This window comes from Diceros bicornis, chromosome 3 (genome assembly GCF_020826845.1).
Source record: "Diceros bicornis minor isolate mBicDic1 chromosome 3, mDicBic1.mat.cur, whole genome shotgun sequence".
NCBI lineage: Eukaryota > Metazoa > Chordata > Mammalia > Perissodactyla > Rhinocerotidae > Diceros > Diceros bicornis.
In genome coordinates, this window is record NC_080742.1 from 65181797 (window position 1) to 65208372 (window position 26576).

The window sequence follows — 26576 nt, forward strand, 5'->3', positions numbered from 1 at the left end:
AGGGTAGTCATTCATTAAATGGTTGTTGAAATCAATTGTATAAGAATCTTTGCATTACCCTTACGTGACTAAAATGATTAGTTCCATTATTTCACATACTTAGCCATAGTAACAACAGCAGCCAAAGTCACTGCTCTACTCAGTATTCATTTCTCCATCAGTCGATTTCCACGTCCACATATTTGCCTACTTAAAATGGTGAGTTATCATCTAACAACCTGTTAATTATATAATAAATACCACAAATGGTTGTTTGTTCTCTAAAGGCAGCTTGGGGAACAATTTATTGTCTTATAATGAGAAAAGATTAAAAATTTGTTTGAGGACAAAAAATACTACCAAGTAGAATAGTTTGTTTGGAAATCTTTTTTAATTGTTATTATCATTTAATGCTTTTTGCTTTACAGGTACAAATTCATTCTGGATCAGTGCTTGTGGAACTTTTAATTTAAATTTTCAACTCTGAATAACAGTTGACATTGAAATTGTTCAGCTGTGTTATACAGTCTCCTTTTACAAGAGAAAAACATTGCTTACACACAGGCCACCCACAAAATTTTGCAGAATTGAAAGATCACCTCCCAATTGTTTCAGTCTTTGCCGGATTTGGCTTACGAATGTCCTCACTTTGTAGGTATAAAGCAGGTAAAAGGTATGTATGTTTATAAAGTATTATTCAAGCAAACAATGTGTTTCTTGAATTTCAGTTTACACATTTCAATATACACAGGTGTTGTTCTTAAAAATATGAAATCAAAGTTGAAAGATTTGATCTATAAAATGTGCTGATAAATGATACTGCGGTAAATGCAAATTTCATGGTCAATACTAAAAGACCAAAAAATGTCCTCTGCCATTGTCCATGTTTTATCTATTTTTAAAAACCATAGGGGGAAAAATACTCTCAGGGGAAAAAAAAATTGAAGCTTTACTGCAAAAGAAATGAATGCAAGAAATGGCACTTTAAGAGATGTGAAGAGACGTGAAGCATTGCAACTTCATAGCCTGCTAAGGAGCAACAGCTGTACCTAATTTCAACTTGACGTGCTTCAGATCTCATATTCATATAGGTATTTAATGATCCAAACATAATGGTCCTATATAGAATAATTACTTATATGAAGGAGCAAACTTCATACGCATTCCTTTTTAAATGATCCTTCAAGAGAAAAACTGCACTGGCTCTTTGAACAATGAATAGTCTCTTTCACCATTCTAAATGTTTGGGGCTAAATAGCTTATCTTTTAAGAGAGAATAATAATAGTGCTGAGGTTACTTCTTTTTGACAAACTCTTTTTGTCTTCCTCCTTCCCAGGATAGCCAGTACAACGACAAAAGGTAGAACGCCAAGCCGATCATTAAGTCATACTGGTAGATGGTTATAAGAAATATCAGAAACAAAAGGAAATAAGGTATTCTGGAGTTGGTGTATTTTGAAAGCAGAGATTCATTGCTTTGAGCTTGACTTCCCTGGGCAGGGAGACTAGTAGAAGCAGAGCCCTCAGATTGCTTGTCACCTGAAGAGGACAGTGATTGCCTAGAGTTTATTAATCCTTCATTTTTATGCCTTGCCTCTTCCATGTTCTCGAAATCTTCACTGATTAAAATCATTGGCCCTGGAGATTTTTCCACACTACATTCTCCTTGTTGGAAAATCTGGCCTATGCATCTTTCTCTCCTACTGCCTGATGTCACTGTTTCTGAACTGGAAACTTCCTCAGGTATAGACCCACGATGAGGGTGCTTTTCAATACCCTGGTTCTCATTTGTTGGCTTACAATTATATTCTGATTTACTAGAAATAGATTGGAGAGTCATGGTAGTAATTGTATTCTCTACAGCAATTGCCTGTTCATGAGATGGCACTGAAGTTTTAGCATGGTGATTGGAAATGTGAGAGCCATTCTGAGAAGCCCTATTAGTGTCTGAATTTAAAGCAGAATGAATAACGGCATCTATATCCATTTTCTTTGATAATTCTTGGACCTGCCCACGATCTCTATTTTCTGGAAATATTTTTTTTTCTGTTGGTAACATTCCCAAATGTAAATCTTGTTTTGAGGCTGCTTTTTCATTGCCTGTAATGGCCTGTAAGGATTCTTCTACACATATTATATTTCCAATGCCACGTTTCTCCCTGTCATGTGTCTTCCCAGGATTGTACATAGATATGGTTTCTTGCTTCTCCATTTCATCTACACGTACATTACAAATACCTAAACGTGATTCCTTTTCAAAATCATTGACATAGATTACACCTACTGTATCTCCTTGACAAAGGGCATAATGTGAATCATCATTTCTCCCTTCATGTGGATCAAACGCTGTTTCCTTTATCTCGATGGGCCTGTCACTTCGTGTTGTCTCTTGAGGTAGCTTAGCAATTATTGCTTTTTCTCTAGCAGACGTGCTTTCTAGAGTACTTTCTGATGTTGTCTTAATTATATAAGCTGTACCTGCTTCTGCTTTCTCAGTAATACCATGATCAGCTAGAGAAGACAGTTCACAGCTCAGTGTTTCTTGGCAGGTAAACAATTCTTCTGTAGGAGTAGCTTTCAAACTCCTTGTATTATCTCTTTTTTCCCACATGTCTTCACAATCTGCTTGTTCTTTGATCTGCTCTGTTATATTTGTCTTACTCTCTCTTGGTTCCCCCTGACTTTCCAGAACATTCCAAATTTGTTTATGCTGTGTGTTCTTATTCTGATCTTTAGGATTAATCCAATCTGATTTTTCTTCTTCAACTTGGAAAAGATAAGGATTCCTCCAAACATGTCCATTTCTTGATGAACAACCTTGACCAGATGGCCCTCCTAAAGTAGTGCCTTCACTAGTTGAGAGATTACGCTCTGGGGTTGTTAAAACAGTTTCTTCCCAGCTTAGATTTGTCCTTGGTGAATGAAGTGTATCTGATCTGATTGCCTGGGAGGAAATTGTGGTATCTTTACTGGGCAGAACAGTCAGGTCTTTGTTACTAGCTCCAATCCCTTCCACATTTATTTCAGAGTGGCCGATCTTCCTTGCTTGGTCATGTAAGATTGATTGAAAAGTTTTGCTTTGTTTTTCACTAACACCTAAATGTATTCTTTGCTCCTTCACCTCATTCTTACCATTGTCATAATCTTTCTTGGAAGATCCTTTTTCTATTGATTCTTCTGAATGGAAATCCGAGTGGAAATCTCCTCTTAAACGTTCCCAATCTTTTATTTCAATTTTCTTAGCTCCTCCTTCATGTTTTTTATTAAGGTTGTCTGCCATTAGGTGACCTGAGGCGGGACAATATATTTGCACTCTGCCTCTCCCTTGGGCTGGATTAGCATTATCATCCAGTACTTCTTTGCTGCCGATATGTAATTGCACTAATTCGTCACTACTAGTCTCTCCCAATGATCGCGTGATTTCTCCCGTATCTGAAGTAATTTCCTCTGAAGGTTGACGACTACACTCATTTCCTGAGGAACACTTTTCATTGTGGGAAAAATCTCCCTTTAAGGAGCTTTCTGCTGATGAACTTGGGGACAAAGGCCTTTTAAACAAGTCAGTGTATACTTCACCATGGATTTGCTTCTTCTCTAACCCCTCGGCTTTATTTGGAAAATCAACTGGATCGGTTGAAAGTGTATTTTTTTCGTCTCTGGAAGTAGTACTTCTTATTAAGTGTTGATTTATCTTAAGGGATAAAAACAACAAAAAAATAATGACCAAATGATTTAAAATATACAAAATGAGTTAGATAGGTCTCACTAACTTGGCTAGTAATTATCTAGTAAATTTCCTTTACTCATTTCATTCGTGAATTTCATACAAATTCTGGAAGCCGGATGTTTTGGGGGGATCCTTGTAGGCTATGACTTGGGAATGAAATTAATAAGAAAAGGGGCCAAAATTAATCACTCCCCTTCCCAGCTTCCAAATATCACATTGTATTATTCAACTATTCTCGCTTGTCATTGCACTTTCTCCTCACTTAGGATATACACATTGATAGCTCTATGCTAATCAATTAGAAAGCAGCTTCCTGGGTGCCCCTTGCTGCATTTATACTTGCTGTAGGTGCCCCTAGTACAGTTTCTCTTATTAATATGTTTTCTGCAAAGCCTCTGCAAACTATTAATAGCAAAACGTCACTCAAAGAAAAGTGAGGGAGTTAATGTCTCTGCAAATTCTGTTTTAATGACCCTCTGCCAACTGGTACTCAAATGTATTTGAGCTCTTCAGTGATGCCAACTGTCAGAATTTAACAGTGAGATGGCTGTGTTTTTTTTTTTCTCCTCATAACTGACATTTGCATGATCTCAATAATTATATGCAAATCTTACGCTTTCCCCTTCTTCTCACATAAGGCTCATGTTACTTGTCAACTGCACAGCTGTCTTGTAAGCCAATGCCTGTGGGTTCCACAGATTTGGTTGTATTTCCATCTATTATAGAGCTTCATTGCTTTATGCATTAACGTCAGCATGGAGCAAATTAGCATCTAAATTACAGCTCCCTGTTCATTTATTGGACGTACAATCTCAGTAACTTCTAAACAAACTTTTATATTTGAGCCTGCTCATTGTAATGAGGTGTATTGGTGAAGTATGTGATTTTTCAGGACCGTTTCATTAAATTCTGTGGTTTGAAAAAAAATGGCGATGTTAACTTTCAGCTGGTGAGAATTCTCACAATGGGTGACAACTTTGTAGTTTCTTAAAGTTGGAGCAAAGTAAATTGCATACTTTAGTGATGCAGCTTCCATATCACTATAGAAAAGGTGGAATGTGTGGGGAAAGAGATGAGGTCTATTTCTTATCTGTTTCAGCACTGACACTTGAAGAGGCAAATGTCATTTTAATCTTAGATGATTATGAATCCATGTATCCTAATCATATGAGCGCCAACCAAATACGGTAAAGGATAAATTGCATTATGTGTCTCATTTACTCCTATTTCTTCCTTTGTGATAAAAATGCTATCTAAACCATCCCCCCCCTCAAATTCCAAATAGATTGAATGTTCACCAAGTGTGAAATTTACGATAACAAATTTAATACTAAGTTGTACAGTACTGAGTTTGCTTCCTGTTTAAAAAATACAGCCCAGGCTATTTTCTCCACATTTGGTAATTTAATCCTTCCCAATGATATAGAACTTTGAGAATCTCACAAAGATGGAAGTAAGTAAAAAAAAAAAAAAATGCTGCTCAATGCAAGAATCAGATTTGTAGAGCTGGGCAGAACCCTAATAATCATCTAGTCCAGCCCTCTCATTTTACAGACGAGGTTATGCTAAGTGTACACTTGTCACAAAGATTAGAAATGCACATCAGGATAGTGCTACCTCTTCTGTCATTCCTACAAACTATTACTCAGAGCCGCTGGTAAAGAGATAAGAAATGAATGTCATTAATTTACCACTGCAGAGACCAGAAGCAACATACTGAAATCAAAGTGCCTTGTTGATCAAGCTGGAGACAGAATAGGCTGTGCTTTCACATTTGCAAATTATATTAGTTGAAGCTATTGAAAGGCAGGCATTGAAGCGTCTTTGAAGCATAAATGGATTCATCTTCTCTAATACCGTGGCAACCAGAACACTTACCATCAACTCTAATTCTTTTTCATTATGTTCATCGTGTTCCCTGTTTACATCTTTTACGTTTTGATTACTGGTTTCCAAGTCTTCCTTGTCCTCATGAGAACAAACAATTGTTGGGATATAGGTATCTGAAAAGTTAATATAATCGTACCTTTGTAAGATTGTTATAATTGTAAGCTTTAACAAAAGAGACAGATTTTGTTTAAAAATTAAATAAGAAATATTACCTGTAATTTTTGAATTCTCAGAGTTATCCTCATCTGATGTTACTGATGATTCTTCTTTACTGTTAAATTTAAAACAAAAGGTTATACATTTTTCTGGGACTACATATTTTAAGTGTTTTTATAAGAGGAAACTTCAAACCAATAATAAGCCAAATAAATATAATATAACCTTTCATAGTTTCTTGCATTATTTTGTATATTTTTTAAATAAAATTGATCTCTTAAAATGATGCAACAGTAAATACAGTCGTAGAAAATTTTAAAAATAATTCACGCCACCTCATATTTCTAAATAATATTGTTATTCATATTAAAACTTATATAACCAAAGTAAAAATATATGTAAATGCAGATTATTCCATCACTCATGAATTTAATCTTTTCAAGTGAGGACACTTTTCTCTTGATAAAGAGAAAAGAAAATGATAAAGTTTTATGAACTGACAGTCTATTTGTGGTCGTGGAAATTTCTTTCTAACGTTCCAATTATTAATTTCTTTGTATTTCATTTTATTCAAAATTCTTTCAGTTGGACTGACATAATATTAACTCTCTGTTTCCAGAAAAAAAGAAAAGAAAACAAACTTACTAAAAACTGAAAGGCAGGTAAATTTATATTCAGTTAAAAGATTTTGTATGTGTATTGCCAAAGGCCCATTTTATAACCAAGACTTCAGATCATTTATATGAAAGCTTATATTTTCTTTATTTAAAATGATTCCGGAGGCGGAGTCAAGACGGCGGCGTAGGGAGACTCTGAACTCACCTCCTCCTGTGGACACAGCCAATTGACAACTACTCGTGGAAAAATTACCCCTGAGACAGAACTGAAAACTGGATAAGAGGAACTCCTGCAACAACGGACAATCCTAACTGGGGTAAAAGACGCAGAGACTCCCTTCTGGAGAGGAAAAACGCCGCCTTCACAAGCCGCCAGCCTCACAGCCGCCCGGGAGCAGCCCACAGGTACGCAGCCTCCCTGGAGGCGCGGGGCCCTGAGCCGGGGAGAGCCCCCGCTGTGGGCATTTTGTGGACCCAGCACAATCGACACCAGCGGCATAATATCTGACTTTGCCTGCTACTAAAACATCGGGGAGCACCCCCAGAAAACCCGGTTCACAAAGAAACTAAAACTGGCTCTTAAAGGGCCCGCGTGCAAACTCACCCGTTTCAGAGAGCATCCTAAAATCACCAGAAAGAAAGGCGCACAGTGCTTAGGTGACAAGAGACTCACCTAATAGGCCCTGAGTGCATCTCGGTGAGGGGTGAGACCTCTCCAGGGACTGGGACATTGGCGGCAGCCATTGTTGTGGCCTGGTGTGGGCATGCTGACACAGACGCCATTGGAGTTCTCCCTGAGGCCTGCTAGCCCAGGGTCTGCCCCACCCGCTAGAGCACCGATTTAATCCAGCTCAGCCAGGGCAGGCAGCCCACCCTAGACACTGGCCCCACCCAACAACAAGCCCTCAGGCAACTTGTGGGCCTGCATAGATTGGTGACTGGATTCTCTGCAGCCTGGCAACTGAGCCGACTTGAGCGGGGCAGGGTGTGCACAAGGAGCGGGTGGGGAGTGTGGGGCGGTGGCGGAGTGTGTGGGGCTCCCGCCGTGGAGAGACTGGGTCCGCTTCGGGAGGTCGGGGCGCTCACACGGGGCAGGACTGTGTTGACTGTGTGTGTGGACCTGTGGGCGGCAGGGCTTGTCAGCTGCAGAAGACTTGTGCTTCTCAAAGATCCACATAGGAGGTTTGCCCCACCTTCCAAAGCCTGAAACAATTGGGTGCTCCTGTGCCTGAGGCCAGCCCCACCCAGCTGCAATCCTCAGAGAGCTGACAAGAGACATATTAGGCTAGAGGCTTACTGCAATTGTAAGGCCCTGAGCCTAACAACCTGCCACGCTGGGGGCCTACTCAGTTAAAAGAAATACTGCAACACAAATGTGGTATTAGAACTTACAGCCAACTGTGCTGGGGCTCCCCACACCTGATAAAGAGACTGAAGGGCCCACAACAACTACAAGCAGCTGAGCATTACAACAGCTGGCCAGGAGCATAACTCAGCCTCCCTGGGCGCCTATAGGGAGAGCTAACAGGTCACAATAGAAGGGCACACGTAGCCCACACAGGGGCCACCCCTGGAACATTGAGAACTGAGAGAAGCACACTGGAAGCCTCCTAAGGCATCACTTGTATAAGGTCACCTATCCAAGAGCAGGAGACGTAGCTGACCTACCTAATACGTAGACACAAGCACAGGGAAAGAGGCAAAATGAGGAGGCAAAAGAATACATTCCAAGTAAGGGAACAGGACAAAACCCCAGGAAAGGAACTAAGTGAAACAGAAATGAGCAACCTACCCGACAGAGAGTTCAAACAAAGAGTGTTAAGGATGCTCACAGATCTGGGGAGAAGAATAGATGAACTCAGTGAGAATGTCAACAAAGAAATGGAAGATATAAAAAAGAACCAATCAGAAATGAAGAATACAATACTGGAAATGAAAAATTCATTAGAGGGACTCAAAAGCAGAGTAGAGGATACAGAAGAACGGATCTGTGAGCTGGAAGAAAGACTAGAAGAAATTACCCAAGGTGAACAGGTAAGAGAGAAAAGAATTAAAAAGAGTGAGGACAGTCTAAGGGACCTCTGGGACAACATCAAGCGCACTAACATCCATGTTATAGGTGTCCTGGAAGGAGAAGAACGAGACAAGGGGGCAGAGAATCTATTTCAAGAAATAATAGATGAAAACTTCCCTAACCTAAGGAAGGAAACAGACATCCAGGTACAGAAAGCACAGAGAGCCCCAAACAAGATAAACCCAAAGAGGCCCACACCAAGACACATCATAATCAAAATGTCCAGAATTAAAGATAAAGAGAGAATCCTAAAAGCCGCAAGAGAATGTCAAGTTACATACAAAGGAAACCCCATAAGGCTATCAGCTGACTTCTCAGCAGAAACCTTACAGGCTAGAAGAGAATGGCACCATATATTTAAAGTGCTAAAAGGAAAAAACTTACAGCCAAGAATACTCTACCCAGCGAGGTTATCATTCAAAATGGAAGGAGAGATCAAAATTTTCCCAGATAAGCAAAAATTAAAGGAGTTTGTCACCAAGAAACCAGTGCTACAAGAAATGTTAAAGGGACTGATTTAAGGGGAAAAGAGAAGACCACAAATAGGAAAAATTATCTATTTCCATGATTAGAACGTAATGGATACAAATGCACAAAAAAGAGGTTAGATATGATATTAAAAACATAAAAGGAGGGAGGAGGGGAGTTAAAGAGTACAGCTTTCAGACAGAGGTCAAACTAAAGTGACCATCAATTCTGTATAGAAGAAGTAAGGAACAGAGAAGGACTACTAAAACACTGAGAAAAAAAAAAAAAAGTTAAGAAATGGCAGTAAGTACATACTTATCAATAGCTACTTTAAACATCAATGGACTAAATGCTCCCATTAAAAGGCATAGGGTGGCTGACTGGATAAAAAAACAAGACCCATACATATGCTGCATACAAGAGACACGCTTCAGACCTAAAGACACTCACAAACTGAAAGTGAAGGGATGGAAAAAGATACTCCACGCAAATGGCAATGAAAAGAAAGCTGGGGTAGCAGTACTCATATCAGACAAAATAGACTTTAAAACAAAAACTGTAAAAAGAGACAAAGAAGGTCATTACATAATGATCAAGGGAACAATCCAACAAGAGGATGTAACACTTGTAAATATCTACGCACCCAATGTAGGTGCACCTAAATATATAAAGCGATTATTAACAGACATAAAAACGGAAATAGACAGTAACACAATAATAGTAGGGGACTTCAACACTCCACTTACACCAACGGATAGATCATCCAAACAGAAGATCAATAAGGAAACATTGGCCTTAAACGACACACTAGAACAGATGGACCTAGTAGATATATACAGAGCATTCCATCCACAAACCGAAGAATACACGTTCTTTTCAAATGCGCATGGAACATTCTCCAGGATTGATCACATATTAGGCCACAAAACAAGTCTCCATAAATTTAAGAAGATTGAAATAATACCAAGCATCTTTTCTGACCACAACGGTATGAAACTAGAAATCAACTATAAGAAGAAAATCAGAAAAGCCACAAATACATGGAGATTAAACAAAATGCTACTGAACAACGACTGGGTTAACGAAGAAATCAAAGAAGAAATCAAAAAATACCTGGAGACAAATGAAAATGAAAATACGACATGCCAGAATTTATGGGATACAGCAAAAGCGGTTCTAAGAGGGAAGTTTATAGCGATACAGGCCTATCTCAACAAACAAGAAAAATCTCAAATAAACAATCTAACAATGCACCTAAAGGAACTGGAAAAAGAAGAACAAACAAAGCCCAAAATCAGTAGAAGAAGGGAAATAATAAAAATCAGAGCAGAAATAAATGAAATAGAGACCAAAAAAACAATAGAAAAAATTAATAAAACCAAGAGCTGGTTCTTTGAAAAGATCAACAAAATTGACAAACCTTTAGCTAGACTCACCGAGAAAAAAAGAGAGAAGGCACAAATAAGTAAAATCAGAAATGAAAGAGGAGAGGTTACAACAGACACCTCAGAAATACAAAAGATTATAAGAGAATACTATGAAAAGCTATATGCCAACCAATTCGACAATCTGGAAGAAATGGATAAATTCTTAGAATCATACCGCCTTCCAAAACTGGGTCAAGAAGAAGTAGAGAATTTGAATAGACCAATCACCGGTAAGGAGATCGAAACAGTAATCAAAAACCTCCCCAAAAATAAAAGTCCAGGACCAGACGGCTTCCCTGGTGAATTCTACCAAACATTCAAAGAAGACTTAATACCTATCCTTCTCAAACTCTTCCAACAAATTGAGGAGGGTGGGAAGCTCCCTAACTCATTCTACGAAGCTGACATTACCCTGATACCAAAACCAGACAAGGACAACACAAAAAAAAGAAAATTACAGGCCAATATCACTGATGAACATCGATGCGAAAATCCTCAACAAAATACTAGCAAATCGCATACAACAATACGTTAAAAAGATTATACACCATGATCAAGTGGGATTTATTCCAGGTATGCAGGGATGGTTTAACATTCGCAAATCAATCAACGTAATACACCACATTAATAAAATGAAGAACAAAAATCACATGATCATCTCAATAGATGCAGAGAAAGCATTTGACAAGATACAGCATCCATTTATGATAAAAACTCTGAATAAAATGGGTATAGAAGGAAAGTACCTCAACATAATAAAGACCATATATAAAATGATTCGGATTATGCTCCCTTTTCTATTGTATTCCGCATACTGATTGAAAAAGATAAATAGCTTTTTCCTTCAAATGTAATCTGTTTGTAGTTGTATTTGTGGAATCATTAAAATTTGGATTTGTCCATGATGCTCAGCAGGAAAGATGTTGGTGAAAAAGCCCACTTTGTGTATAGTTACATCATAAGTCAGTCTGTTAGAAATGATTGGCCCAGTAGTCACATTTTATTGTACTGTCTCAGCTGAATTTTCTTCTAGTGACTTTTCTCAATGACCTTTTCTGCAATAAAAGAAATCTAGCGAGTTGGCAATGGCTGATAAATTTTTGTCATAGAATCTAGTCTTCATTGCAGGGACAATGTTGATCCAAATCCCAAAAATGCTAATCTTATTTTAACAAATCATAAGAAAATTGTGAATTCTTCCACCCTGATTACGTAGGAAGGTAATTCAGTTTTGTACATATTTATGACGCTTAATTTTAACTTTATCAAAACTATTTGATACCTTCCAGTGGGTCCATAAATGAAAACAATGTGTCTACATAAATATAATTTCACTAGAAAAATATAGTATTTACATAATTGATACTGACTTAATCTGTAAATCTATATTGTTTAATGAGGCCAATAACTATGCAAAGATTTATTTTTGTGGGATCCAATTGCAAGCTGACACATCTTCCCTTCTCCATGTACATAATGTCTATGTGGTTAAAAATATATAAACCATTAAACAGCCTTTAATAGTCCCTGCTTCCTCTTTATTCCTGTAATAATATTGAAAATTTAATTTTAGAGGGAAAATAATAGCCACTTAAAGCCTTTTGTTTTTACCTAACTAAAATGCTAGAAATCATTTTTCTACTTCAATCTCTAAAATAGTTCAATTTTTAAAAAACTATTGCATAAAAAAGAAGTAAATATGCTTTTAACTCATTTTGGGGGCAAATAATTAGGTAACAAACTGTGTATTACTATACTGGTGTCTTACAAAAACATGTAAATACAGAAATGTGGGTGGGGGAAATCTTAGATTCAGGGATAAATGCAAGAAAGAGAAGTTGAAATGGATAAAATTTAAATATTATATTAAAAATCTATGAAAAACACTAATAGAAGATGTGTGAGACATCTACAGGGAAAAGAATAAAGTTGTATCGAGAAATATTAAAGACCTAGAAAAATTGAGAAATATACCATGTTCATAGATAGGAAGAAGGTATTATGAAGATGTCAATTCTCTCCCAAATTGATCTAGAGATTCAATTCAATTCTAATCAAAATTCCAAAGAATTTTTTCACCAAATTTGAAAACATGATTCTAAAGAGAAAAATAAAGGGCTAAAGATAGCTGGGATATTGCTGAGAAATAGCAGAGCAGGGAGAAAATTCTCTACCTGATTTCAAGAGTTCTTATGAAAATTTAGTTATTAAGACCGTTATATTGGTACAAAGACAGACAAACTGACTAGCAAAAAAGGGTTGAGGACTTAGTAACAGATCCACACATATTTAGAACTTTGGTATATGACAAATGTAGCATGTCAGATAGCAGAGAAATAAGGGACTTTTCAGTAAATGGAGATAAGGAAAATGGCTACCCTTATGGGGAAAGATGAAATTGGTACAATGTGTATTCAAAAATCAACTCCAGACAGAATAAGATCTTAAATGTCAAAAACTTTCAAAATCTTAGCAGAAAATGTATGTGAATATCTTTCAGACCTTGGAGTAGGAAATATTGTCCTAAATAAGAAAAAAACTAGTGACTATTAAAAAAAAAAAGATTGCCAGTTTAACTCTATTAAAATTTAAAACTTTTCTTCATTAAAAGCCATCTTTATAAGGTAAAAATATAAATTACAAACTGGGAGAAGATGCTTGCATTACACAAAATCAACACAAATAAGTATCAAGAATATATTAAAAAATTCCTACAAATCAATAAGAAAGCATAAACATATCAATAGAATTGGGAGAGAGGGGCAGACATTTCACAGAAGAGAAAATAAATGTAGCCAATAAGCACATAAAAGGATGACGGTATTATAAGAGAACAGAGAAATGCAAATCAAGACCACAAGGAGATACTATTTTATACCTATTTAAATTGATAAAAATTGCTATTGACTGCATAAACTTCAACCAACCCAAATGCCCACCACCAGAAGAGTAGATTCAAAACTATGGCATATCACAAAAAACAATATTATATAGCACTCAAAATTAATAAACCACATAGACAAAAAACAATATGGATAAATCTTAGCAACATAATATTAAACTATGTTAATATTAAATATAAATATTAAAACTTACATCAGAGGATGTTCTCTTTTACAAGGCTAAAAATTACAAAAATAATTTAAATATATATATATCAAGGAACACATAGAATATAATAAAAAGTTATATGAAAAGGAAAGCTTGATTTTCAAGATTATGGTTACAGCAGGTGGCACAAGTTAGGGGGAAAGAATGAGGAAAGGAAATAGAAGCTGGTATTGTTTTCAGTGGTAGTTTGGCAGGTGCTTATTACATTATTTAAAATATCTAAATAGTTGAATTTTAGTTTCAGATAATTTATTAAGACAACTGGGTTGCTCTCTGGCCTACATCAGAGGATGTCTATAGATAAAATCCCACTCTGGAATTCAAAATATTTGACATATGACCAGTTACTTCTAAAGAGTATAATGATAACAGCTTTAGAAAATATGAGGAAAAAGACAAAGATCTTGATGGTTGATGATGACGGGGTCCAGAATTATATACAATTGTGATACAAATGAAATGTATTATTGAGGGTTTCTAGTTCTCCCCTTTATGTTCCCTGAGTCCTTTGTGAGCAGAGGAGTTTCTTATTTATCTGCATTCCCAGTGGCTAACACAATGCCTGACACATAATAGTGACATTAATGCTGCTGGGTAGATGGACAGCATTCTTTCTACTCTTTCCTTCTCTCCATCTCTTGTCAACATTATCATAATGTTGTTCTTTTCTTCTTTCCTCATTAAAATTTAATTTCAGAAAAGGTTCTAATTAATCAAAGCATGCATATTTTTGTATGTCTTGTAATGTTTAAAGCATCACCCCATCCAAAGTTCAGGACAATGCTTTTAATTATGGGTTTAAATAATTAAACAAAAGATTAAAAATCTTCTAATATAAATTTAGAAATTTAAAAGTCAAAAGGATATGTATTTTGTGGAGAAATAGTTCATTTCCAGTGTACTTTAAATCATATAACACAGTCATTTGTATTATTTAATCATAAGAAGGGTCATTCATTCTTCTAAGAGATATTTTGAACACCCACTATCTGCCATAAATCATAATCAGCACTGGGACATCAAAGATGAATAACCTATAGCTTCTTACCTCAAGGAAGCTATAATGTAATGATGGAAATAGACATATCAACAGGCAATTATTATAATAAGTGATACATATTATAGTAAGTAATGGGATATGATAAATATTCTTTTAGAGAAAAAAGAGAGGACAGAAATGAGAAGGGCACTCTGTTGGGGGAATCAGGGAACTTTTCACAAAGGAAGTAACATTGTGAGTTAGGTTTTGGGGGAAGTAGGCGTTTCTCAACTAGAGAAGAATGGTAAGGTCACTTCAGGTGGAGAGAATAACGAGTGAACACAGATTCAAACATAAGAAAGCACAGAAGAAAGAGACTCATCCTGGAACAGTGAGATGTTCAGAGGGCATGGACTGTGTTTTGCGGAAAGAATGCCAAGGAACAGGCATTCTTTATTGAGTGCCCACAAATTTCCAAATGTTGTACTAGATCACCACAATAAACAAGACAGAGTCCCCACACAGCAACCCGGAACCAGATCTACTGAATCAGCATCTCTGGAGTGGGGAGTGGAAATCCTCAGAGATGTTTTAGGTACACCAGTGTCTGGTCTAACTACACGTATAAAAGGGCAACAGGCAGACACTCTAGGACTCCAGGAAAGTGGTGCGGAAAGTGCCTCTTTGTGTCTCAGACTGTTTAGCAAGTCACAGCCAAGTATGTTAAGGACAGCTGCAGCCCTGTGCACAAGAGAAAATAATTGTTTATGTATCACACATATACCTAGAAAAGAAGAAATACATTGAAGACTAGACCAGTCTGTGTGCCTTACAGAATAAAATGCTGAAACATTGATGAGGTAGGAATTGAAAGGTATTTGTAACCTATCTAATAAATTTCTAAGCAAACAATAACGTGTGTTTCTGAGTCAGCTGGTAATCACTCAAAAATTGAGTCCTACAGACTTTCTACCTCTGAGTCTCATGTAACTTAAAGAAAATTTATTTTACCTTTTATGTCTAATTCCTCGAATTCATAGGATCTCAGATCTGTAAGGGACCTCATAGTTGGATAGTCCCATCCCAACATGTTATAGAGAAAGGAACTAAAGCCTAGTTCAACAATACGTCAGAAGTCACACAAGCCAATGAGTAGCCAAGCTAGAACTCGATTCAAGTTTCTTGGTCAGTGTCTTTACATAGAGGGTCAATCTGTGGTGGAAAAGAGCAGAAAGACTTGGATGCAAATCTTAGTCTTTTCTGTTGTTTACCATGTACTAAGCCATGTGACCTTGGACAAGACACTTAACTTCTCTATGTCTCATTTTTTCCAAAATACTGCCTACTTCTTACACAGGGCAATTATTTAGCACAGTTCTTGATATATGGAAGTATTTAATAAATGTATTACTATCATCACTACTGCTATTATCGTTATTATTAGTGACATGTGGTAAATACCACGGGGATCGATAGTTCTACACTAGCAGAGTATCCAATTCCCATGCTTCTCCTTTTACTTGGAATTACCTACATTTTTTAATGTTTAATCCATTCTCTCATATCTTTAATTCACAAGTTACTTTTAAGAGTAAAATTTGCAACCCATAATAGCATACCTCCTTAGTCTTTTTTAATATGCCCTTATCAGAGTACCACCCTCCAAGGAAAATCACTAGATCTTCAGTGAAAGTAACCTTTTATTTAAAAGTGTGCTCTCCAAATACAGTGTGCACAGGAATGCTAATTCACACTTTCTGTTATTACCCGATTGATTTATTCAGTGTCAGGATTTAGGCACAATGTTAATATTACTGCAGTTTCTGGGTATGTGGCACTTCTGCTTTTGGAATTATGCTTAATTTTAACACTGTCAAAATGCAGTAGTTCTAGTATAAGAAATAATATAGTTTTTCCTAAGGTCCTGTAATGCCATTGTGCTAAAAGCCCATATGTCTCTTAAAATATGAGTGAAAGCTCTCAGAGCCCTGTTCCACACAATCTGAGTCTGATGTGGTGGAATTACCCAACCAGTCAGGGTAAATGTCAGGATTAGGTTGGAGGCAGCAGAAGTGTAACTCTGTTCCAAGAGACATCAAAATGTTGGCATAAAAAAGGATCATTTCCAAAGTGAGTCATGAATGCTGTATTTGTGTCTCCTTAATGCTCTGTATGAAAGTACTCAGCACTGCCTAAAGAGAACCAGACGTGGAACTCTTGGGCATCACCTCTCACTCTATGATAAACAGCTAAAAAGTAAATGTTGAACTCCTCGAGAAGTTCAGGCCTGTCCTCTTTGTTCAAAGCTTGTGGTCTCATTCGATTTCCTGTACCTCCTCTCCTCAAGAAAGAAAGGAAAATAAATGAATGGAGAGCTTTTAAATTAGAAATAACATGCACCTCATCTGAGATTTTATAAAAGACACTTAAGAAGAGTACACTAGCACCAGCACTGATAAGTGGATATTCACAGAAATACTGAAAAGGTTTTCCTAAGGGTAAATAATTACATATTGTGTCTAATTATTTTCATAATTTTATGGTGATATTTCTCTAAAAAAAGAATTTCTAGTATTCTGACATTTTATAGTCTTTTATAAGTTGGAGGAAGGAGGAAAGCAGAAACTTGTACTTAACGAGAGGTGGAGTTCATAACACACTAACCAACTACTAGAGCATCATATCTATTCGTTTGGTGTTACAATACTGGTAGTCTCTTGATCAGAAATGAAACCAAAAATAGAAGAGATATATTTGATCAAAAGAGAGACAATTAGAGAGATAAATGTCTAATTACGAACAAAAGTGTCTAAGGAAAAAAATTTAAAGGCATGATGCAGAAGGAATTTAGGATGAAAAGATGAATTAAATTCAATTCCTTGATGATCATGCCAGAAAGGATAACAAAATGAAGACAGTTCAGCATTATTAACAGGGATTGCAAGAAGCAAGAAATAATCTCAAAGGAAAAATCAAGTATTTTTAAATGGCTTGAAATTTCCCTTAAATGCTGAATCTGGAGACTAATAACTAACATGGTAAGGAACATGGTTTTTGTAGGCATCACATTTTTTATCTTCAATGTGAAAGCTCTGGATTAGAGTAGGGATGTCTCACACAATACCCTCATGCTGGCCTCCCTCTCCAGCAGCCATGCAAGCACTGATGACAGATGAAGCGATTTCTTTGCTGAGACCAGATTGAGCCTGGTGACCCTTCTCTACACAGCCAGGCAGCCACTACCTGTCAACTCCTTGATTGCTCAAAATGAAACCAATTTGCTCTTCTCGGTTTTGATATTAAATAATGTGTCTTCCAGTTTTAGACTTATTTATTTATGTAACTAATAGGAATAGTCTATGAATATAATTTTGAAATGTTTAATTTGGAAATTTCTTAAATTTTTTTGCAAAAGAAATGTAAATGTTAGTAGGATCAATAGAAATAACTGTTAACTTAAAATTGCAATACAGTGAAAGATAAATTCTTAATTAAATCTTGTGGTCAGCATTATTAGTTTAAATTGATTGAAATCCTACCTGCATACTTTGTGAGCCAGTCTTATATTATTTGTCATATAGATTACAGAATGATTTATTTCCACATTACTTTACTCATGTCCAGGTAATACTTTTCAAATAGTGGAACATTACCAATATCTACAACTAATTAGGATAAACAAATGTATTGGATAATATATACTATACAAGCTAATTTATTACTTTTGAAATGTAATCATAAACCATGGCAAACCACAAGCCCCTTGAGTAAACTCAAGTGAACTGCTCAAGCATTCAAGTAACTGAGAACATACCACAACCTTAGGAATAGATGGTTTTATTCAGTCATTTACCTGTTTTCCATAAAATTGAATTACTATATTCTTAAAAATCTTCTCTATTTCCATTTCTAAATTAGAGCATTGCCCATTGCCTCAGCGCTTGCTCTTGAAAATGTACTGAAAACAATGTTACTGCTCCTTCTTGATGCGGGAAATTTCAATTACAGAGAAAGAAGTGGCTGAAAAACATAACCTTGTTGAAGCATTCTTTGCTAAGTTTCTTTTCCGAAGTTTTTCATTTCCTAACTCTTTATTTCCTACCAAGGATTGCCCATTCAAATGTGCCTCGACATATCAACGTGGTGCCATTTCTTGCTCACTTCACTCCACAGGAATCAGGGAGAAAAAGACTATTTAGATTTTATTCTGTGATTGAATCTGGGCACCACGTGCAATTTTGTAGAGATGTGTACTTTCTAAAGAGGCACTAAAATGTGAGGATCTAGAGCATAATTAAGTAGAATCTTGGCGGTCCAAGTGTGAACCAAAAAAAAATTGTAGGTTGCTTTGGGACATGTAATTACAAGCAGAATCCATGAATTTTAAGTGGAAGAAGACTTATAGGTAAACCTGGCCCAAGGGACTTCTCTGCCACACCTGCCAATTATATTCTATCAAGACAGAAATATGTAAATGTTTTCAAGTGATGGATATGAGAAAAACTAAAGAATACACATCAGAGAGATATCAGGGAAAAAATTCTTAAATTTATTGGCCTGAAGTCCTTATTTTACCTGAGTTCTTAAAGGAAGTAATTGTCTCCCATGGAGCAGGTGGGTGACAAGTAACTAGTGATTGTCCGGCTGAGGATCTTGCTACCTCAACAGTCTGGCATTCCCATTCTTCACAATTCCTCTGCAAAGTGATTGCTAAAAGTTTTATACCGCCTCCATCCTTCAAAAATTATCAGAGTATTATGTCTATTTTTTTATAAGCATACTAAATTTCAGGCATTATTTTTTTATTAATAATATTGAGTGGTTTGTGGTTTTATAAAATGTCATTATCACAGTCATGACTACTGAGCCAGCTAACTGCAGTTAAAGAAATCTTGATGAAACATGCTTTCTCTGTGGAATCGATGTACAAGTATCACCTAAGTTATCTGGTTTGTTAAACACTGAGATTTGACACCCAAGCTCTACAGCGTTTGGCTTACATATTGTTTTGAAAAGTGTTTTAAGAAAAGGGAATTTAAAATGTAAATTGATATTCCCGGTGTATGTTTAGAAGGGTTATGTTTGAAAGGGTTAGAAGAGGAAGCAAATACAAAGGGGCATGAGACTTCCAGACTTTGAAATCAAATCATCAGAAGGGACTGTTGTCGAACTGGGTGACAGGTATGAGACCAGAGCACTGACCTGCAGCCACCCACCTGAGCAGCTGTGCCCTCTCTTGTTCCTCTAGACAGTAACGTTTGCATGTGGTTGTTCATTTTGTAATTTTTTATGGGGAACAAAGTGCCAAACTTCAACATTTTCCTCAGTTTCTGTCCCATTCCTGTCTCTTGACAAAGAATTTCAAGCATATATCAGTACTCTTCCCTTTATCTGGAAAGTAAATCAGGTGAAATGGTGTATAATTCAATAAAAATACTGGAAGAGCGATTCTTCAGTATTTCTTATAGGAAATCATATGTTTTATGTTTGTGAAAAATCACCAGATATCTTAAATATTATAGCTGGGACCAACAAAAGTCAAAGCACGCCAAAGCAAGTTAGAAATGTTAAAATACCCAGCACCTTCCTGTGACTACTTTTAAGTAAATGTTAATTTAAAAGCTATGAAGTCATTTTTTTAGATCCTGGCACCATTTCTTTATTGCTATGCAATTAATATATGTCTAGTATTTCCTCTAAATTTTCAAATTTTTGATACTATCAGCTACTGCTTTTTAGTTTTAATAAATGTTTAGTAACCTCTATGAAATGAAATCTGTTGGAATTCATTTCCAATTTCAAGCAATTCAGTTTCACAAACGTTTTCAAACTAGCTCTTCTACTTATGCTAATCACAGCATAAATTGATATATCAGGGAAAAGAGAAATATGGTAAATTGGGTTGGATGGTTTGTGTTAAAATCCAAATGAGAACCCTATTATCAAACTGGATTTGTATTTAACTGCATTTGAAAAGTTTTCTAGGCAGACTCAGTAAGTCTTAAAGCATTATTTCTAAATTTAATGCTTTTGTGAACTTACGTCACACATTAAAATCATCTTAATGCACTTTTTTGTCAATTCTTCACAATAGTATTACAAAAGGAAGGGAGGAGAGGATACATTTAAAAAGCAAATGAAAAAGAACTCAATGGAAGCCTATTAGGCTACCTGTTGATGAGCATGTAAGAGTCATTAATATGCGGATCATTGACATGATAGGCCATAATGACTCCTCCAGGGACTTTTCAGTCTATTGTGTCAGAGACTAGTTAGGGATTCATTAACGTGAAGACTCGTGACTTCTTAATATGCAAATTATTAACGCAACGCACTGAGGCATACCTCACAAGCGTCCACATTTTGTTACACATTTTCTTTGCCAACCCTTCACCCACCCCTTTTGCGAGCTATTTTCTTTCTTCCACCTTTTGTTGCAGATTTCTTCACAAAAGATTCTACACCCATGTGGAATCTACCACTTCATGTTCCAAGACCTCCTCCCCTTCCGCCCATGCTGCTTTGATCTGAGGCATGTTTACATCTACAAACCTCTTGAACACTGACTAAATCAGTCAAATTTCAGCACGAAATTTGATGTGATCCTTTCCTCCAACATCAAACTGGCTAAAGGAAGAACAACACGAGCAAATTACTTGTTTTTAAAAATGAGACTCTGAGTCGTGAATAGGATAACCAGCAGTTGAAGAATTTGGACTGAAGGTGGGTGGGAAAAGAGTAGTGGAGTAGACAAAAGAAAAGGAGAACAGAGAAGGGCCTGAGAGGGAGAACATAATTTTAAAAAGTGCAATTAAACCAAGTAAGAAGAGCAAGTATTCATATCAATGTAACACGTTAAAGCAGGAAATGGATTTAAACCGCATAGTATCTGGCATACAGCAAGTAATCAGTAAGTATTAGCCATGACTATGTTGACTTTTTGCACTTATACAAAAAGATGAAGTTAATACCCACATTCCCCATCGAAACAATAAGAAAAATGTTACAGAGTGAAAGTTGTTCAATCTTTGGTTAACATAATATGAAGAGGGAGATCAAACTTATATTCCTTATTCCTGCAGCAGAATTAGCTACGGAATTCATGGAAAGGTACGCTAGTAATCTTTTGAAGCTTATCCACATACTATGTATGGAAAATATGTTATAATATAACTTTTCATGTGGGACTTTATATGCTATCTATATTCTTTTCTTGCCACTTTATTTCTCTAGTCTCATCTAAAATACAATACCGTCATTCACAGTATTTCTCTACCAAATTTCAGGAGAAACAGACCCTTATTTCTAAACTTATAAACTCCATAAACCCTAAACTCTGTAGTGGGTCTATAGAAGTCTTTATCTATTTGTCACGAAATGCTTGTATCCCCATACGAAATCAGTAGTATACTTTTTTAAATTAACAGCTTTATTGAGGTATACCAAAAAATATATACCAAATATTATATACCAAAAAATCCACTCATTTTAAGTATTCAATTCAATGATTTTTAGTATATTTACAGAGCTATGCAACCATCACCTAAATCTTATTTTAGAACATTTCCAGCACCCTGAAAAGAGTCACAACTCATTCCCACGCCCAGTTCTAGACAACTGCTAATCTTTCTGTCTCTACGTATTTGCATCTTCTGGACATTTCATATACCTGAAAAGGAAATCATGCAATATGTGTTCTTTTGTGTCTGGCCTCTTTCATGGAGTATAATGTTTTTCAGGTTAATCAATGTTGTAGCATGTATTAGTACTTCCTTTTTGTTGTTGAATAGTATTCCATTGTATAGATACACCACACTTTGTTTATCCATTCACCAGTTGATCGGCCTTTGAGTTGTTTCCACCCTTTGGCTCTTGTAGATAGTGCTTCCGTGAATATTCACATACAAGTATTTGTGTGGACACGTTTTTATTTCCCCTGGATAGATACCTAGAAGTGAAATTGCTGGGTTTACGGTAATTCTATGATTTCAGTTTCTCAACATCCTCGCCAACACCTGTTATTATCTGTCTTACTGATTATAGTCATTCTAGTGGGTGTGAACTGATACTTCATTGTAGTTTTGATTTGTGTTTTTCTAGTTACTAATGACGTTGAATGCTTTTTTATGTGCTTATGGATCATTAATATATCTTCTTTGGAGAAATATCTATTCAAATCCTTTCCCCATTTTTAAATTGGGTTATTTGTCTTTTTATTATTGAGTTGTAAGGGTTCTTCTGGATATGTCACTTATTATATATGACTTGTAAATATTTTCTCCTATTCTGTTGGATGTCTTTTCACTCTCTCGATTGTGTCTTTTGAAGTGCAAAAGTTTTTAATTTGAATGATATCCAAGTAATAAAATTTTTAAATTAGCTTTAAGGTCTTTGCTACATTAAAGAGATCTACACAGATTTATTTGATTAAAACTCTTTAAATAGGAGGCAATATTATTATTAATATAAATAATCTTTATAATACAATTATCACACACAGCTAATTATATTTTACATTCTTGCTCATGTTAATTTCAATACTAAATGCTAGAAAACATCCACCAGTTATTGGTCCTACCCAGGTTCTAGATTGGAGTAGATGTAAGTAGATTCAGAGATGATGCAAGTGAATATAGATTCAAAGAAAGAAGTCCAATTGATTTAAGAAGCTTACAGTACTAACACCATCTTATTTTCTCTGGAGCCTACCACTGGAAGAGATAGAGTAGGCAGGGAGGAGCTCATCAGTGCCAAGATGACTTTCCTGGTCAAAGGCTTTTGGATCCCTGATTAAATAGAACAAAGTTCATTACGAGGAAATCCTAAAAAGGTGAAGTAAGAAGGGCTCACTAAAATAGACTATGGTTGGAGATTAGTACAAGAGCAATATGGTACATGGGGAAGGATGAACCAGATATGAACCAAAAGGCAAGGAGCAGGTGACTGAAGAAGTTAGATCACAGACTGGCACTGCTAAAGAAGTCAGGTACAAGAGCTGAATTCTGCTGAGAAGTAGTTACACTGCTAAAGATGGGGATCTCTGCCACACTTTTAACAAGGCAGCACAAGACTCTACAGTCAACACTCTGAACACTGCTATCAAGTGAGTTTAAAAGAACTCAGTCCTTCTATTCATCATGCTAATTCAGAACAATGTTGGAAAAAATTCAATGTATATTTATTCAACAAATATTTAATATGTGCTAGGCATTATGCTAGAAGTTAAACCACTAGCACAAGCCAAGATTAAACAAACTCTGCCTTCATAATGTTTATAGTCTAAAGAAAGATAAATGCAAACTAGCAGTTTAAAATCACAGTTGTATCTTTCATGATTGGGGAAGCATGGAGTCCTACAGAAGAAATAAGAAAGCTAACCCAAACTCTGGGAAAAGAGGTGGCCAGGGAAGGCAATAACAACTGTTTATACACATGGGCTTGTAAAGACAGATCAGACTGGAGGAAGGTCAGATCCTGTAATATGATTTAAAAATCATATTAAAATGTTTGATATTCTGAATCATAAAATATATTTTTTAAAAGGAAAAATGAATACTTTCTAAAAGTTTACTTCATTTTAAATGGAAATTAACTTTACCATGCTGTTTAATGTGCCCATTTCCTCTTCCCCAAGTCATCAGAGGGGCAAAAGATCTTTAATAAATTCCTTATTTATAAAGCTTATCTTTTTTTTTTTTTTGGTGAGGAAAATTAGCCCTGAGCTAAGATCTGTTGCCAGTCCTCCTCTTTTTGCTGAGGAAGATTGACCCTGGGCTAACATCCATGCCCATCTTCCTCTACTTTGTATGTGGGACACCTGCCACAGCATGGCTTGATAAGCGGCGCATAGGTCTGCGCTCCGGATCTGAATCTGCGAACCCCAGACCACCGAAGCAGAGCATGCAAACGTAACCGCTATGCCACCAGGCCAGCCCCAGTGTGAAGCTTTATCTTTTGTATCTCATCGTCCCACAGTCCTTAATGTTGCTATTATTGCTTGAAAATCTCTCATGCCGTACTCACAAAAGTGTTATTTCATTTAGATTTACTAATTTTCCTTGTTTAAATCATATTATTCTTTGGTGGATACGGAGACTAAATGATTTTCAATTAAAAAAAAACTATAACTCAGAACACCTGTGTTAATTCTCATGGTTATTAGTCGTTCTCAGCCCTCATGCACATCAGAATCATCTGGAGGGCTTTTTAAAAAATACCTAAGCTTGGGACCTGCCCCAGACCAACTAAATTCGAGTCTTTGTAGTGGGATCTGGGTACGAATGTCTTATTTTTTCCTTTTCTATGTGCAGCCGAGTTTGAGAAACCCTGAGTATACTACTATTATACTCCAGCTTTTACTATGTGAAGATATGGTCATTGTGAAATTAAGTCCTTCAGTAAAAACACTCTGTTATTAAGATTTTCGATTGGGGGTAGGAAGGAGAGGGTATACATTATCAAACAGGCTAGCATTAATATAACTTTTATGTGGATTGTACTTCTGCTTCTGTTAGATCTATAAAGCAATTAATTTTCATTCATCAAGGGGATTACCTATCCATATTTCAGTGAATTTAACTTTTTTTTTTTTGACTGAAAGGAAACCTAGATGCCATTTAGGAGAAGAGACATTCATTGTTTCTAAATTAACAACTATATTGCTCATTATAAAACTGATGGTGTTCGTGAGGATTTAGACTTAGGCTAGTAAAATGTTTTCCAATTGTACTGTGTGGCACATTGCCCAACAATTATTGTAAATGCAAGCACCATATAGTATATTTCCAAGGATACTAGTAGGTTAGATCCCATAAAAGAAACAATTAGAGTCTTGAGGTGAAAATAATAGAGATGAAGCGACAGTTATCGAAAAAGGCAGACTGTGCAATTTAATGGTTTAACTGTAAGTTTGTGAATAACTCTGATAGTTTAATGTGTTTGGAGTTTATTATATGTGAGAGAATGTTTCATACAAAAATACCAAATCGCATATACTCTGGTCTTCTTTTTTCCTGATTTGATGATAAGTGACGGCACTTGCAAGATTAAGCTCGCCATCTTTCATAATCATCATTTTCCAGTGGTTTGCTAGATTTATATGTATATGATGTTATTTTACAAAAAATATTTTTTTCTCACAAGTACCAATTTACATAAACTCATCCAATATGTACAACACTAGTATTCTATAATCAAGATAATCAAAACATTTTGAAAATAAAAATAATGATAAATACAATTATTTAGTGCTTTTTAAGATAACTCAAATGTGGAATTTCTTCTTTGATTAGATTAACTGTAGCCCAGCTCCACCTTCATTAAAACAAAATCGCAACTGGGGCCTTCAGTGGAAAACATAGACCTAAAAGACAGGATACGAGGATCCAGGCAACCAGAAAGCAGCCAGAGAAAGGAGACAGGGACCCTAAAAGAGCAGGTGTCAAAGACAAACTGCTGATTGCATGTTCTCGTCTGTGCTTTTCCTGCACTCCCCCTTTCTCTCAGAGACCTTGTGGGTAGTAACTGGTCCTCTGGGAAATAAGCCCAAGAGTCTAGAGACCTGAGCATGAGAACCCAATGCAAACAGGAAGGGAAGGTCCTTCACTTGAATTTGCTTAGAGTATTTGCACTGGTTGCTTCGTTCAGCATGGAACTCTATTCCCCTAGATTTCATCATGACTGACTTTCTTCAAGTCTCTCATCAATTGTCACCTTCTAAATGAAGTGCAATCTTTACTCCTTATTCTTCTTACACTGCTCTGCATTTTATATTCTCAATTGCATTTATCATCTTCTAACATAACTTACTCATTCTTTATGTTTATTACTTATTAGTTTTTCCTCCGTTAGAATGTAAGCTCCATGAGGACAGGGGTTGTCAATTTTTTGCTGTTGCATCCCCAGTGCTTAGAACAGTACATGGCACAGAGTGTGTGTTCAACAAATATTCATTCAATGCATGAAGATCATTTATTCATTTCTTCTAGTCACTGATTTTCTTTTTTAACTCCCTATCAATGCACAAGCTGAAGGGCATAGTAAGAGCTTTGCTACTGATATTTTGAGGGTTTTTTCTCTCATACTAACCAATACCCATACTCTCTCAATAATGAGGTGATTGGTATTATAGAAGAAACCATTCTAGTGT

General features: G+C 36.1%; 1 protein-coding gene across 1 annotated transcript in view; it reads right to left on the minus strand.

Moving 5' to 3' along the window:
- Positions 1–361: 361 nt before the first annotated feature.
- The window catches only part of PPP1R3A (protein phosphatase 1 regulatory subunit 3A), a 40929-nt gene continuing 14714 nt past the window's right edge, over positions 362–26576 (minus strand). The window contains exons 2-4 of the mRNA XM_058528648.1: positions 5809–5867; positions 5585–5709; positions 362–3670 (exon numbers count right to left, since the gene is read on the minus strand). Of these exons, the coding sequence (XP_058384631.1) occupies positions 1274–3670; positions 5585–5709; positions 5809–5867 (2581 nt within the window). The 3' untranslated portion in view covers positions 362–1273. The remainder of the gene's footprint in view (positions 3671–5584; positions 5710–5808; positions 5868–26576) is intronic.